The following is a 17,631-nucleotide window of genomic DNA, read 5'->3' as shown; positions in this document are numbered from 1 at the left end:
TTTTCCTCTTTAAATAGCATGAAGATGTATATAGGAGCCAGATTAGCAGCCGGTTGCTCGCCAGAGTGACCTTACGTGTTGGGGCTAGGTGTTGTCAGCATTTGCTGGAGTAGACCTAGTGGGTGCTCTTAAATTTAGCTTCACTGAGTGTCGGGGTGAAGGGTTTGAAAACGCGCATACTACCTAGGTAGAGCCAGAGGCATCTTCGGTTTCTACAGGGGGATGGGAGCTGGGCTTAGATAAATGTTTTCACAGGGGAGGGTTTTCAACAGGAAAAGATGTCCCTTAAGTTCCTCCAAGTTCCAAGAGACTGGTTAGAAACAAAAATATTTCAAAATTCAAATCCCATCTTTGTTTTCGTGATTTGTCCCTGTAGTCAATTGAGGTTTTCGCTTCGAGAGCCGCCGTTGCCCATCGATGGATTGTAACTATTACGGGCCTTTTTCCCATGTATATCGTTTTAGTTGGTAGATTATGCAAACGGCGCTTCGTAATCGACAAGGACATTGGCAAATTGCCTACCAACTATTTTTCTATTGCTCCTTTTGAGATCCAAATTCTAAAGATTGGGCACTTTTCTGCCGTTCCGTGGATCAGGTATCTCTTCTGCTTGACTTGTCCACTCTTGTAGCTTGTTGATTATATGGGCACCATGTAATTTCATGCAACGAAAAGATAAAGGACACTTTTGACTTTATGGTCGGTTCTCAATATCATAAACAAGGGTGTCTTACCATTCTTACTACAGTCATTCAAATTAAGTAATTGGGTGTTAGAAAATCCAGGGTTCCTCTCCATTATATTATACTAACCGAAAATGGTTTCCAGGAAGACTATATCAAAGATTTTATGCAGATGCCACCATGAAACCCTGTATTTCGTCAAATGTTAAATTGATTTTTCTTCAAACATCGTCAATATTGGTTGGCAACAGGCACTTACTTTGAATTGAATTCTAAACTCTCAAGAGTCTCCCCTTTTGATCTGGTCCTTACTTCAAGTTTTTTTTTACATCTGAATCCTGCATGAATCATCACCTTTCCTACCTATTATATTTGTCTCATAAAATATGATTATAAGCAGAGCACCAGCAGTTGCCTGTTAGTTATCAGCTCTTATTTTAATAGGAATAAGTTCTTTCAGCCATCTTTTCAAAAGCCATTCACGCCATTGTAAGTTTGATTCCGCTTTCTACTATAAAGTTCAAGCTTTTATCTGTACATGGGTCCTTTTATGGCCTTATGGGTCTTTACAGACTGAACTGGTTCCTTGACCTAGTGCTCACGGATTTCCAACAGAAGGGGAACAGACCGAAGTTAGTATAGGTGTCCGTGTGGTAGCCTCGCTAGCTCTTACCTATTTAATTTAATGCGCAAAAAAAAAAAAAATGCTTCCTTACCAACGCCCACCATGTGATCTCCATGCACTTTTTATTCAGCTTTGATTTGATTTTCAATGCTTTCCTGTTGATAAACAGATCTTGATGATGCTGTTCCTTATTATCTCCTACTCCAACCATGTGACCTGCTTTTGCATGCAACGTTTATCTCTACTTTTGACTGGATTCTCTTGTACTTTATCCTAGCTACTCAGATTTCATGAACCCAACCTCTCTGACTCTCTCAGCTTTCATGACTAGTTCCTGCTTGACAAATATTTATACGTCACATTTGCAGGTTTCTCATACATTTAGTTTCAATTTTTTCCATCTCATTGTCTCTACGCTTTCCCAAATTAAGGTGGTGTGGAACTACACTTTATAAGGTATGTTGACTTTTCATTCATTTTGTTGTGGTTCAACTATTGAACTTTTTTCTCAAGAATTGGCTTAATGCACTATAATATCTTGTTCTAGCTTAATTACTGCATAGTTGGGCAAGCAATTTTTATGATGAAATGCCACAAAATTGGAGTGCAAATTTGTCTGTAACAAAGAAGAAGGGCTCTTAAGAACATGTCAAATGCACTGAGCTTCTTGTCTTCTTAAGTCTTAGGTACTTGGATGGTTCTTTGGATTACGGTTTTGCATATTCTGTAAATTTGAACTATAAACATTAATCTCCATCTAAATAAAAGGACGCAAAAATTCAAGATAATCGCATTTTCCACACTTTCTGCTTCTGAGATCACTAGCATCCAAATAATCAATCGGGTTCTATACCTTTTCCTTTATTAATGAAACAGATCATGTTGCCACCAACCGTTGACTGTGCATTTGTTTCTGTAATGCACTTAAAAGGCCCACATGAGCCCAACATCTTTTCTCAGTCTCATCTTAACCTCCCATTTACTAGGCCTTAGGACCTGGGCTACTGTCCCATATAAAATTTGGATGTGGCCCATGTGCCTCTGGCCCAGGTTTAATCATATTAGGCTTCTTCTCCAATAATCTATTAAAAGGGCATCCAAAAGAAAAAAGGCTTCCTATTTTGTTTCACTGTGAGAAAAGGTGTATTGGGCACTATCCTATTATGCTCTAAATCACCGATGTTACTAAGTTTGGAGGCTACTTCGACTTCTGTTTCTTTGGGCTTTGGACCTTCGGTTATATTGTACCATAATCTTGTTTAAATATTTTTTTCATTCTATTCCACATTAACTGGCCTGCTTCTAACATGTAAAGGTATTGCGTATTTAAAAATAATTAGATTGGATATATGTTTAATACCAGATACAGAAATTTTCTCACTGACCATAGGGATCTTATGGATTATGAAATACCTTTTCATGATCAAACCTGAATGATTTCCCACATGATGATTGCTAAACAGCCATTAATAGATTTTACAAAGATGAAGGTAAAACAAGTGGGTAGATTAAGCAAAGAATACAATACTCTGACAATTTTTTGGCCCTATCTTTCATTTTTCAAGTCTCATTTCATAATCTTTATGTTTGGTTATAATGAGGGGAATATGCATAGCATAATTACTTGGTTAATTAGATAGAAGATGGCAAAGTTTTTAACTGTGTATGGAAAAATTGTATGAATGAACTAGATTGATACCTTATAAGTATCTAGAATTATAGTTTTCTGATGATAGTATTATATATCAATCTTATTTTATGTTCTTTTAAATGATATATATATTTTATTTTATGTTGAATCATAAGAATTACATTAATATTAATGCTCATATTTAAAGAAATTTACTGGGTGTAAACTTTGACCAATGTCCACCATAATCTTGGTCATGAAGGTTATTACACTGGCTAGCTCTTTAAAACTTTCAGCCTTTTTGAAAAAGAATCTTTTGATATGCTCCTTGTCTATATGAAATTCTGCTTCTATACCATGCTTCTTGTATAGGGATGAATTTGGGTGTTTTTGTACGGGGACTGCTTTGAGCAGAATATTTTGTAAAGGGTACAGGTGAAATGCCAAACTTTTGTTCATTTTTGTGGGTTACAGAATTGAGTAACCCTCATGTTTTAATGAAATATTTTCATGGCTTATCAAAAAAAAATATAGAATTCTGCTTTTTGGGTTAGTTTACTTTGGATTTCTCTAGAGGCTATGGTTTGAGGCACACCACAAGCAGGGGCATTTTTGTGCTATGCTTGTTTAGCTGCCCTTGTAGATCTAATAATTCAATGAAATCTTAGACTTTAGAAAAAACAAGGGGTAAAACATACTGATACATTCTTCAGTTCTTCACTAAATTGTTAAAAACCTTGGTTTTGGAATTAAAGTAGCTAAGCACATCAAGTGTTAACAATTCTCTGCTTACACCACACAAACACACACACAAATCTGGATCTCAAAAAGAACAAAGAAATGAAGGAATATTGTGTTACTTTTTTTTTTCGCTCAAAATATTGTGTTGCTTAATGAAGTACAGTTCATGGTAGTGGCAATTGATGAAAAGAAGGCTCAAAAACTAGCTAGTTTGTAGACATGAAAGACTTTCACCTGTATTGGATGCATGCTGATATAGGAGACAATAGAGTGAGATTACTAAAGGAACTTGAAGTTATCAAATCATGTGGATGCCACTCATCTTTTTAAACTATTGTTGATTCTTATGTTGGCAAGCAAAGGAATACCAATTCGATCTCAATGTAAACGTTATACTGTGTGTCTAAAATATGTGTAAGTATGTATAGTATTGCTTTTCTCTGATAAAATATGTGTTTTTATATTTATTGCTACGTATATATACTATATATTATTGCAGTTCAATTAATTAATATTACAATTACTAATAATGCTCAGCTTGTTTTGTTGTTAATTTTCCTGCATAGGTATATATAACACGAATTTTAGATGCTTAAATTCCTTAGCAATGTAACGTGTACTAATAAAACTTGATTGCTTTTTTTGGTGCTTCCCATGCTAACACATATGTCAAGTATTATATCAATCTGTCAACAAGATTTCTGATCTACAAACTTGAAAGCTTTTTTCTTAATTAGAAATTAATTAACTAATGGAATATTTGAACTAGCTACAAATTTAAGATTATTCCTGCAAAGTGTTATGTTTTATATATGGTTTTTTAACATGTTCTAATCAACTTTCACTCTCATTTTCTTTCACTGTCCTTAGCTGTGAATATGATGTCATTGCCGATGAGAGTTAAGCCAACAAATCATACATGGTAGTTGATGGCTAACAATAATGATATAAAGATCCCAAGACTTCCAAAACATTACCACCGATGCTTTATCATAAATATTTGTCACATTATATATGTTATATTGTGTGGGGATCATTGTATCTAGATCAATTCATAATTATTCCTAATCCTATAAGTTGGGCATAACGGTTGAGAAAACTGTATATTCTTTACTAGCAATGAGAACAAGTAGTAATCAAGAAGCTTTAAAAATGTTGATTAAAATTATGAATCAATGACCCTAGGTTTTTAGTGTCATTTCAGAAGAAATCATAGGCTTAGTCAGTCTCTGTCATAAAGTAATACAAAACCCTTATATATTACAGTAATAACTGTGAGTGCATTTGTGTCAAAACCAATAGGATGCAATGCATGAACGTCTTAAGGAAAGTGAACCTTTCTACACGTAATTATCATTGAAACGGTGAAGATATGATGAAATTAGCATAGATTTTCAGACCCCACTTCAATTTTTTTCTGCTTTCAATTAGGGTTGTTGGGCTGTGAATAGTTGAAAAGGGTGAAGTTGGTGTGCCATGAACGCTCGCAAATACAATTCACGTGTACTGGACGTAATAGAAGTATTTCTTACTAACTGTTTCTGGTGACCACTCTATCACAATTCTTTTAATTGTTTAATAAAGCACTTAATTAACAATGCTGAGATGCATTAAACTATAAATGTTAATTTTCTATGAGACTTTTATTGCAGGGATGAAGGTGCAGCGCAATAATTTCATTTCCAGTTTGCTTTATTTGCTTTGACCAACAGATCATCAGGATCATTGATTAGCAGCTTATGTTAGGAAATCATATATCAGAAGATGCTGGATGGAACCTCCATGGCAGGTTGCAACAAATTAGGTCGATAAAGCTATTGGAATCTCAGGTGTGTTTTCGGAGTCAACCTTCATGTTCATACTCAACATCAATCATTTCATTTGGTCGTATACTAAAATTATAATAAACTAAGGTGATGAAAGAGGAGTAGAAAGAAAGATTGCTGTCGCTAATACTTTGAAAATAAATCCATTTTAAAGAACTTTCATGTTCTCCATCTCTAGTGAGTGTTTTGATCTATATTTAATGTTTGCTTAGAACCAGCATTATATAGTGTTGTTTTCTTTTTGCATGGAGATGGAAAGACCCGAATACATCCACGTGGCAAAGGAAGTGTAGAAAGTCCGAGTTTAGATATATTGGGTAGAAACTTAACTGGGGAAGCAAATCAGTTGTTTAGCTGACATTACAACTATGATTTTTTCTAATGATAAAATAATAAGCTGTTTAGGTGACATCTCTTACTCTCTCAATTCTTTATTTAAACCTGCTTCCTTTTGATGTGAGGGTCTAGTCCACCAGACAAGGAACCCTCGTTGAAGAAGTAATCTCTCTGTTTCCCTCTAAAAAACTTCTGTTAGTTTTCCTTGAAGAGGTGTTAATATGTTTTTCCCCTTTCGATGAACAAAAATCTCGGTTTCTTTTATGGGTAAAACTTGTGCCGACAAAACATGAGGTAATTGAAGGAGGAAAAAAGGTGGAGAGAGAGGACATGGTGTTCTCAATTCTCCTTCTTGTTAGTTTGACTCTCGGTGGCCATTGATGTGATGCTTTATAACGAGTTTAGGTTAGAAATAGCTAGCTTATCAAGTAAGAAATTAGTGATTTTGGACAAACTAGACTCTCATCCAGTGGCTTATATACCCAGGGCGGCCATTGATAATTACATCTGCAAGAGTGTATATGGTTCATTTTATGTTGAACTTATAAATATATGACATTTAAATACGGTTAGATCAGAAGATTTTTTTGTGGTTACTTTCTCCTGTTTGGTGTGCCATTTTTTTTCTTGCCTTCCAAAATTATTCCGTGCATTATAATTTTCATGGACTTAGTACTTCTTCAGTTTCATGATATGAATTTCCATGATTCATTAATTAATTTATCCCATTTTTAGTATGTATCAACCCATTGACTTAAGGACTTGTCTTCCTTTTTACTTCTATTTCTGTCATCTGAAATTTGATAAATGAATATCTTTGAATTGTAATCCATTGATAATTATAGTTTATTATAGACAGCTAAGAAAAAAAAAGGGTATGTACATAATTAACTGGGGCAGCTTTCTTTTTCTGCTTAAAGATTGAGAAATATGCTTCATGCCTCTACACAAAAAGTTAAGCAAAAGATATCCATAAAACCACAAAGAGGTTGACAAATAAATAGATGGAATATTTGCGTATATGCATGCAATATACAGTATATAACACCAAGTCAAAGGGAATAATTGACTAACTATATATTCTAGCTATTTCTGTTTTGGCCTCCACATATAAGTACATTATAAACACACATATGTATATTGTCGAGCTCTATATATATACGCACGAAAATACATTCTTCCTGGAGTGCAACTGCTGCATATTTTTTGTTCTCCTACATTTGATTAATGCTTTTCCATGAGGAATTCATCTACAGGTGATTACTATGAAATCATGATTAATGCCGATAGTATGAACATTTGATTGATCTCTCTGTTGCAAAAAATGAAGGTAAAATCAGTTTTACAACATGTCTCTTTCTCCCCCTTCCTCCCTCCTGCTCCTCCTCCTTGAATCAGGACAAAGAAGAAAAGGACGACTACATATCAACGAACACCATTGACGCGTTCTTGTTAGGGGGTAAAGAAAGATGTCTTAAGGGTCTCAATATGGTGGAAAATTTAGAGAGTTTGCTGCAACCCCCTCCTCTAACCATCTCCCTCTAGGGTCAAATGGGTCACCATCGACTCTGTCGCTATCTAGCTTTTTAAGTTTTTTGGGCTATCAAACTGAAAGATTCTGATGACAAACTCCTGATGATTATTTTAAAATGCATCATTTTGCGACTTCCAAGCATTTAAATTGGCACCAAAGAGTTGTAGCAACCAATCTTGTAGGCCTGAATAAGACCATGCACCTTAATTACACCCGAATTTCGCATATATAGACGTTTTTGTTTCTTGCATAGTCGTACATGTTCTTACAAAAACGTACATATCTACACATGTATACACATATAGTACTTTGTGATACGTGATTGATGTGTTAGGTTAGAGTGGAAAATCACGGTGCACACGTGGAAAGAGACTCTTAAAATCTGCAAGAGAAGAGAGAGCTCAGACTCTCAACATCTTACGCCATACAAAGAGACAAGAGCAATGATCAGATGCCCCTAACCCTATAATTACATCACACCAAGAAAACTTTTCCTATTCATAGAAATATATATTTATTGTTTTGGGCCACCGGTTTTGGCCGCTAAATTATTCCCTGCAATGCACGTATAGTGTGTAAATTAATCACAGACGTTAATAATTGGATAATCACATGGTTTTAGTTACTTTCCGAATGTGATGCATACTCTCCATCGTTTTCTTTTTTGTAAGGAAATATACTCAAACAACATTGTCATAATGTTGTTATTCATAGACTTTGGTTCCAGAAAGCGTGTTTCGTCCATGTTTAGAAAAGAAAGAAAATTGCCGTGTTACGTCGTCTTCTGAATTATATGTTGTTGTCTTATATTTGGGTGAGGTCAAGCAGAATAGCATTTCTTTTTGTGTAGAATTAAAGCAAGTCCAGAGACAGGTTTACATACCATGGGCCTTAATCCGCCACTCCTTGTCAGTGGGATCAACTACCGCAGCATCAGAATTCTCTATTTTGGCACACCGGAGATTGTTCGCCCAGGACCCTCTATCACTGAAAAAGACCCCGCCAGTGACCTCTTATCAAAAGCCAGCCACAGCACCGAAATTGGGAACAACAGCTCATATAGCTCACAAAGCTCAATAGAAGACAATTCAAAGAAAAACAATGATGTATTTATGTGTTATAGATGGCAACCGGAATCAGTAGATGCGTCATCGATTTACACCTGATGCTGATTACACTCCTTCACCGCCATATGACCAATTCACCAATGCATCATTTTATTTTGAGATTAATTATTTAGGAAGAGCCTTGAGAGAATGAAAAAGGAGACAGAAAGAGAAAAAAAGTCATTATTGTCACTCATTTTTCATCTTTTCTGCTTTGGGAATATATATTTAGGGTGATGGAAAGCAATTGATAATTAGAGACCACTATAGATTTTGATGCAGATATATGGCAGAAGTTAATTACTCACAAAAATATGATTGGTGAGGGTCAAGCAAATGGAGGCAGGCTGCCATGGAGATGAGCAAAACCCTGCGGAGTGGGGTAGTAATGTAGGCTAGCTAGTGCGTAAGCAAAAGCTTAGCTAGAAGTACAAGCACAAAAAATTTGCGGACCCATCTGCATAAATATTAAATATTAATACGTGAAATTGTATAATGATCCATGCAATCAGTGACGAAATAAAACGCTTTGTTGCGTGCATGGAATGGGTTTCAAAGATCATGGATGACGCGCCACCTGTTCCCTTTGATGCTGACTACTGACTGCCGCTTTCAGTTCATGTTCATTTGTTTTTGACTATAATTCTCATTATTTTAATCCAATTCTAGATCATTACTGCTTAAATACCCTACATTGCCCCTTCAAGTCTTCACTTTACCAATGTTGCCCTTCCATACTACATTATTAGGTCCATATCTTAAGAATAGTCTGCTCATATTTGTTCGAGATTAAGTTATCGATTTTTCAATTCAGAAAAATAAAATTTAAATTCAATTTTGAATAAAGATATATATATATGTTTACGATTAAATTAAATGCTTTGATGTATTATGAATATTTTTGAATATTTGTATAAATTATGTATTTTATGCTCATATATTTGTCTAAGATTGAATTATCATTCAATCATCTTTTACATAACCAATTTTTTTTTGATAAGCTAAATCCAACCATTTTTGGGGATATGACATTAAATTCTCTTTTAACTTATATAGTCTACAAATGCAAACCACTAAACACCTTTAATTATTCTAATTTCTAAACATTTTTTTGAAAGGCAAATACATGAATGTAATGTATTACTAGCACGTTTATTTATTTATTAATTATTTATTTATGTGCAAGGGTGAGTTATGCAATCAGTGGCAGTCCATATCCCTTTGCCATACTCTCTTTTACATTTTTTATTATAATTATTCTGTTTGACACATTTAATTAATTACGATTTAGGATTCATTTCCGAGGAAACAATTAATTCAAACTGAATTAAAGATTTCTTGATTTCAAATTGTTATCTTTCTACCCCAACTCATAACAGTAATGAATTAGAAATTCAGAAGGTTGAAGAGTATCTATGCAACAGGTGTGAAAGCAGCCATTCTTCTTGACCTGTTTATGTGACATTTTCTAAATGTCCTGGCTCTATTTCACCGAAGATAATTCATTGAAATTTCTAATGAGAGAAGCTTTATATTTTTTTTTATTAGCCAAAAAATGATTTTGTTAAGATTGCAGTAAAGATGCTTGACTTTATAGAATATATATTAAAACATGAGAATGATGATTGAGTCAAGATCATAGCAACCTTCTAAGCAATCTGGCTGTAAGATGTTTGTGGGTCGCCATTGATGTGTGAAGTTATTTATGAACAGAAAATTGAGGCCCCACGTAGAAAACTGAAGACACAATTAGGTCAAATTAAAATAAAATCATTTACAGGAAAAAAAAAAGGAGGAAAACTCATTTGACAAATGACAAGGGTATGGTTGAGATTTTAAGAAGGAAGAGGGCAATGTTGTTTTGCCAACAAATAGGAAACCAGCACGTCTGCTTTGTTAGGGAACAGAAACTCTATAAATATAGCTAGCTGCAGCTAATGGTTGGATGGAGGGACGAGGGAGGCAGCTGCCAAGTCTGAAGGAAGGAAAACAAAGATATTGAAATGGGAAGGTCTCCTTGTTGTGATGAAAGTGGCCTTAAGAAAGGTCCTTGGACTCCTGAAGAAGACCAAAAACTTGTCAAATATATCCAAGAAAATGGCCATGGAAGCTGGAGAGCCCTTCCCAAGCTTGCTGGTATAAAATTAAAGCTACTGTATTACACCTGCAAGTCTCCTCCACTCTCTTTCTCTCTGTCCTGAGATTATTGTTTCTTGGTTATTTTCCAGGTCTTAATCGATGTGGGAAGAGTTGCAGGCTACGGTGGACGAATTATTTGCGGCCTGATATTAAGAGAGGGAAATTTTCCCAGGAAGAAGAGCAAACAATTCTCAATCTCCATTCCATCCTTGGAAACAAGTAATTTTTTAAACAACTATTTCCTTTTATGTCATTTACTATAAATTTCTATTTTTTTTTATTTTTTATTTTGCATCTTGAATCATGTATACTTCTTTTTCCTTTTTATTCACAAGATGGTCAGCAATTGCAAGCCACCTGCCGGGGCGAACAGATAATGAAATAAAAAACTTTTGGAACACTCATTTGAAGAAAAAACTCATCCAGATGGGAATTGATCCGATGACTCATAGGCCTCGAACTGATATCTTCTCAAGCTTGCCTCATCTGATAGCTTTGGCCAACCTAAAAGAGCTTATGGATCACCAGCCATGGGAAGAACATGCTGTAAGGCTACAAGCAGAAGCTGTTCAAATGGCTAAGCTGCAATGCTTGCAGTATCTTTTTCAAACCCCAGCTTCTATTTCATCTGGTTCTAACAACATAAACAACACTTTCACTGATATGGAGACCATTAATCTTTCAAACTCACTTTCTCCAGTCAAGGATAACTCAGTTTTAAGTTCACCCCAGCTGGATATAGCAGCTGCTTCTCTTCAAGGTTTCAATGATTCAATCCTTTTCCCTCGTTTACCAGACCTACAAATCCCATGTGAGTATCCAACATCTACGAACAAGGACATGGCTCAAGCTCAAGAATACACAGTGTTGAGCCAAGGAGAGAATAAATGCAATTCACCATGGCTCACTTCATCTGCAACTCCTTCGCCTTCTGTGGCTCCATCTGTAACAGAGACTTTGATCGACAATTCAGTTTGGCCTGATCACCATCTACTCTTTGACGACCCTTTGTTTCATGAGATTGCCTAGCTTAATTTTTTTTTAATATATATGTTTAAATCTTAAAAAGGTTCGCATTTTCTCCACTCCTTTTCTGTGTATTAGTTTCTGCACACATCCTGTTCATTATATATATATGTATAACCCTTTCTAAAACATCAACACGACATTAATATCATTATATATAATAAGTTAGCCTTGCATGTCTTTAAATATGTTTTCTTTTTTTTTTCGGGAAATTTTTGAAATCTGCATTATTTCACCCTCCTATATATAGAGACATTATGCATGTTTCAAGGGTTGCTCTCAATTATATTTCTTGTATTTCTTCAAGCTAAATTCAAGTCAAAATGTGCCCTCTTCTAAATGTCAGACCTCAGGGTACCATAGAAAGAAAAAAGTTCTTTCTTCTTCTTCTTCTTCGTCTTTTTCATTTTTCTCCTTTTTCAGCGGCTGCAAACAACGATGAAACTATAGGTCATTCAAGCTACAGCAATGGTGGTACTGGTCGAAATGAAATGGTAAAGTCAAATTACTAGATAATAGACCGACCAATAACAAAATCTTTATATATCTTTACTTTCATTTATATTCATTTTTATTGCGGGTGGGGTAAAAGGAATCTAGCTACTTTGGTGTTCATACTTGCTTCAAATCAGAAAGCTGGTCGCTCTTTTCCATACAATTTTAGAAACGTGTTGACATTATATACCGTTTTCGTTGAACTTATCAATTCCACTCATTTAATTGCTACGAAGTTTTATGGAAATTAATTTACTTAATTTCACATAGTCCTTCGGAACATTTCAACACTTTAAATTATTATGATGACTTCATGTAAACAAAGAGAAAGTTTGGAGGAAATAACAATGAAGAAACCCTACAAAAACAATCGACTTAAGTTTAGGTTGAGCCCACACTACGAGAGCCTCCTTCTTTGTCTTGCTGTTCACACAAGAAAAAGTTTTTGTTTTTTTTCTCCCTGCTTGATTCCTTTCCCTACTTTTGATGTTTATATGTTCCTACTGTTCCTTACTTTATAAATTAAATAAATTACTATTTTATTTCCGCTTTTGAATGATGTTCTTGCCCATACTATTCAAAAAAAAAAAAAAAACTATATTATTTAGGGTAAGTTAGGATCAAGACATTGACCGAAACCTTTTGATCCAACCACTCTAGAAGAACAACTGGAATGAAAAAATTCAATTGATTTTGATCTCTATCTTGTTCATCAAATAAGTACGTTTTACACATGAAAAGGCCCAGTCCTAACTTTTTATTTGTTTTATTCATTATCTTTTAGTACGTTTTTAATCATCAACACTGGGTAAATGTACAATATTTGAACAGTAACGATAAATATATTAAAAAATGATAAACTTGATAGAGAAGATTGTAAAAAAAGAAAAATGGTTACATGTGATTTGGCATTTGGGTTAATAGCTTTATTAATTTTTGAGATGGGGTTGACTATATAAGACATTGATGTCAAAAAAAATTAAAGTGACGTAAAAGGATTGTCAATGATAAGGGGACCCCAAGTAGTTAGGAAACCAAAAAAAAAAGTTTGAAGAATTTTCTGACCGGTAAAAGGGATCACCGCCACTAATTTGCCACAGCACATTGCATGGGAAATATCGTAAACCTATGTGTTACTTTAAAAATTCGATAATAAAAGTTATAGTACCAAACATGATCTAGAAAAAAATGTCCATGTTTGGTGGGAGTTGTACCTTTCTTCTAAGAACAGCATGAGAATTAACATCAAAACTTTGAGTTAAAATAATTAACTTCAACTGATTATTTATTTTAAATTGAATATTTACTCTTTTTTTGAGTTGTTTTGAAATTATATTCATTTTTTAAAACATTTACAACTCTTTCTTTATATATATATATACATATTCCATATTAATTTTTAATAAACTTTTTTTACTTTTGCACATTAAATATTATAATTTATCAATATCATAAAAATATAGAACAGAAGGAGTACTTTAATTTTCTGCCTAATTTAAGTATATATATCACAATCTATTCATTTATTAGTGGTTTCGAACATAAACCTTTCACCTATATGCTGAATAGAATTTTCAACGAAACAAAGCTGGTGTTATTATTAGGATTCAAAATATTGATAGTTAACTTTTCAAAAAAAAAAAAAAAAGATAGCTAGGTTAATTATGATTGCTCTTATGATAAGATAATTCTTCATTTATTTGAGTTAAGAATTTATGGTTTTTTTTTTCTCGAACAAATCAGATTTCATTAAATATCATCAGAAATGATACAAATCAGTACTGTAATAAGCAATTTTGGTAAGAACAAAGCTTATTTCTCACAGGATAAGCTATAACACACCATTCCACAACATGTTAAACAATAAAACCTGATCGCAATAATACAGAAAAGAAAATTTTCAATTATACCAATAGGCTGGAATGACAAACAATAAAATTACAATATCATAACCACTACAAAAAATCATTGTATTTCTAACGGAAAAAATTTCGTTGGAAATTTTCGTTGAAAATTTTCAACGGATTTACAACGGAATTTAATTAAAATTTTTGAATACTTGTTCCGACGGATTTTCAACGAAATTTTTCGTTGAAAATTCTGTTGAAAATTTCATCTTCAGAACAGACGTTTTACCGTTTATTATTTTCAGCGGAAAAATTTCAACGAAAAATTCTATTGGAACCCTAAACTTTTCCTATGTAACTTTAACTTTTCCAACGAAATTTTCAACGAAAAATTCCGTTGGAAAGTTACTTTTTTCAATAAATCATTGACTCTTTACATTTTTCAACGGATTTTCAACGAAAAATTCCGTTGGAAAAGTTAAAGATTACATAAGAAAAGTTTAAGATTTCAACGGAAATTTTCAATGAAAGTTTGGGTTGGTGGAAGAAATGGTTATCTTTTAACTTTTTAACATGTGGGCAAAGGTTCAAGTCTTGACAATAACAGTACTTTTAGATATTTTTTATTTTCGTACAAAAAGTTTTTTTTTTTAATATTACTCAATATAAACCATAGTGAGATATGACTAAATTTTTTATATACATATATAATGATCACAACTTATAGGTATACATTGATATGTATTAACCAAATTTGTATAATTAATTATCAATATGATTTTTATAAAATGTATGATTTGGATCCTATTACATTAATAATTATAATCATCTAAATGAAATTTACTATAATCTTACATAAATTATATAATAATATATATATGTAGACCCTTATTTAATATATCTCATATATATATATATATATATATTCAGTTATAAAGTTATATCAATTAAAAAATATAACTTGTACTTTAATTTTAATACAATTATATATTATTTTTTTCTTAAATCATACTTGTTTATCTATATATATAAATATATATATATATATATATAAATATATATATATAAATATATATATATATATTCTATAGCTCTCGATCAGATTTGCATGAATACATAGATATAATAAAATGATATTTTTTAAGCACAAATATTAATAAGTTTATTATAAAACTTCAATCTTAATTTACATATATTAGCTAATTACAATTAAAACGTAAATAAAGTGATATATATTTTTTTATATGATTTTTATATCTTATCATGGTTTTTTATAAAATATAAAATTTTACATAGTTATTTTTTTCAATTTTGGAATAATATAACATTACCCTAATTTGGTATTATTAATCAATATTGTATAATTCATTAAAGTTAAAAAAATTATACAAAATTATTAAAAGGAAAACATATTTAAACTTTAAAAAAATTTTACTTCAATAACTATGTATTTGCTTTTAGTAATATCTAATTTTTAACAATAATTAATAAAATTTATAAAAATTTTAAATTTTATAATTGAAAAAATTATGATTATTTCCAACGAAAAATTCCGTTGGAAAGTTTAAAAAGTCATAAACACTTTGATACATTAAAAAGTTACTTTCCAACGAATTTTCAACGGAAAATTCCGTTGGAAAGTTACTTTTTTCAATACATCATTGACTCTTTACATTTTTCAACGGAATTTTCAATAGAATTTTTCGTTAGAAATTTTCAACGAAAAATTCTGTTGAAAAAGTTAAATATTACATAGGAAAGTTTAGGGTTTCAACAGAAAATTCCATTGGAAATATGTTGGAAATAATAAACAGTAAAACGTGTGTTCTGAAGATGAAATTTTCAACGAAATTTTCAACAAAATTTTTCATTAGAAATTTTCAACTGAAAATTCAGTTGAAAATTCCGTTGAAAAATTTATAAATTACACCCGGTTAGTTTGATGAGTTTACGGTTCCAATGGAAAATTTCGTTGAAAATATTAAACAGTACATAGTGTTTTGGAAACTGTCAAGATTACACTCGTTTTTTTTTTTTTAAGTTTAAAGTTTCAACGGATTTTCAACAGAATTTTTCGTTGAAAATTCGTTGGAAATATTAAACAGTAATATATGTGTGTTGTACAACTCAAATTTTCAACGAAATTTTCAACGAAAATCCGTTGAAAATCCGTCGGAACAAATATTTAAAAAATTTAATTAAATTTCATTGCAAATCTGTTGAAAATACAATGATTTTTTGTAGTGTGTGACAAAGTTTAAAGTTAGTAGATTAATAATCATTAAATTAGAGCTTTCAATTTTAATTCACCTTAATAATAATTATCAAATTTATATGATTTTTTATCAAGAAAGAATAATAAAATGCAAACAAAAATAATAAAATAAACTTGGTTTTAAAATCCTGATTATCATTGAAAATTATTGGAAGTGAAAAAGGAAAAAGGGGAGGGGTTTGCAATTTCACACTCATCAAAACTTAATACCTTCACAAATAAGATGAAAAATAAAAGAATAATATCAAATCCGTTGTTAATCATCAAATTCTTTTACTGTTTCATACATTATGGTTTCTTATAATCCTCTTTCAATAAATGAAAATTCCTAGAGTTAATGCATAAAAAACAAAAATTATTAGGAAGTGTTCTAGGTGGTAAGCAGCAGTGGCCCTTAGTTTCTATTAACTTAAAGATGAAGTATATTCCGATTTGGATATCTTTTTCCAAATCTAATACTATTGATTATATACATGGAATTTGACACAATTTAAACTATAGCACAATTCTATAAACTAATAGATGGATCTCCATTTAAAACAAAAAGGAAGTGCTAGATGAATATTGTAAGGAAGTTATACAATTAAGTGTTCATATTTCCTTTCTACCAACTTATAATTTGAAAAAAGAAGAAGCTTTCACTTTATTCCAATTTCCATCTGCCTTGCCTTTTGCTATTTAATAATTAGAAGGTTCTTGTCTATACTGAAAGCAGAAAAAATAACCTCTCGTCGCATATATACTGTCTTGACCGACAAATTAATTAGCTTCGAACTGAACACAAGCAAGAGTCATCATGATACGAAGTTCTTGCTTTGTTTCCGTAATCTTGAAAATCCTCCACCATTTTCAGACAGATGGAGTAAATTTTTGTAGGTATTAGTTGAGCATATATGCCCTTCTGCTAGATCTTTTCTTAAAAAAAAAAAACAAAACATGTTCATGTTTTCCAAAAAACAACTAGCAGCAGGTAGCGTCGCGGCCCACCTAGCCAGGGGAGGCATCTGGTTTTGGATTAACTATGAATCTGACCTTCAAAATTAGGGTTAGGTTTGTGATAGATTTTGAATTTGACTTAATGATCATCCATAAGTAAAATTTCTTTTATGTATATATATATATATATTTTAAAGCATAATACATAGAATCTAATTGGAGTCTACAATAAGGTTGCATTCTCTCATGTTTTTTTCTCCAAAGGATTGAAGGTTTATCTAACATTAATTTGAGTCACCAAATCATAGTCATGGAGGCGACTTAGTTAATTAACTAATAAAAGGTACTCATCTTTCAACATTTTTTTTAATTAATGAGGATTAATTAATTTGAACAGACTATCAGCGATGAAACAATAGTTGCTGACCCCTA

At 32.2% G+C, this 17,631-nt stretch overlaps 1 protein-coding gene and 1 long non-coding RNA gene across 4 annotated transcripts; both read left to right on the top strand.

Annotated features, from left to right (window-relative positions):
- Window positions 1-65: 65 nt before the first annotated feature.
- Window positions 66-7,604, top strand: LOC108660998 (uncharacterized). 3 transcript variants are annotated; one of them, XR_016025327.1, is made up of 4 exons: window positions 66-597; window positions 1,677-1,764; window positions 5,426-5,508; window positions 7,098-7,604. It is a non-coding gene; the product is annotated as an uncharacterized LOC108660998 (long non-coding RNA). The 3 variants fall into 3 exon arrangements; XR_016025326.1 differs by having other exon boundaries at window positions 5,392-5,508; XR_016025328.1 differs by lacking the exon at window positions 66-597 and adding an exon at window positions 611-1,336 and having other exon boundaries at window positions 5,392-5,508.
- A 2,835-nt stretch (window positions 7,605-10,439) lies between these two features.
- On the top strand, window positions 10,440-11,846 carry MYB53 (myb domain protein 53). Its single transcript, XM_018120220.2, has 3 exons — window positions 10,440-10,617; window positions 10,710-10,839; window positions 10,956-11,846. The coding sequence occupies exons 1-3, from the start codon at window positions 10,485-10,487 to the stop codon at window positions 11,647-11,649; spliced, it is 957 nt and encodes a 318-aa protein (XP_017975709.1). The 5' UTR covers window positions 10,440-10,484; the 3' UTR covers window positions 11,650-11,846.
- The last annotated feature ends 5,785 nt before the right edge of the window (window positions 11,847-17,631 follow it).

The sequence above is a fragment of the Theobroma cacao genome, chromosome 1 (assembly GCF_053813885.1).
Source record: "Theobroma cacao isolate CCN51 chromosome 1, ASM5381388v1, whole genome shotgun sequence".
NCBI lineage: Eukaryota > Viridiplantae > Streptophyta > Magnoliopsida > Malvales > Malvaceae > Theobroma > Theobroma cacao.
Note: the sequence above shows the minus strand (reverse complement) of the source record. Positions and strands in the feature narration are given on the sequence as shown.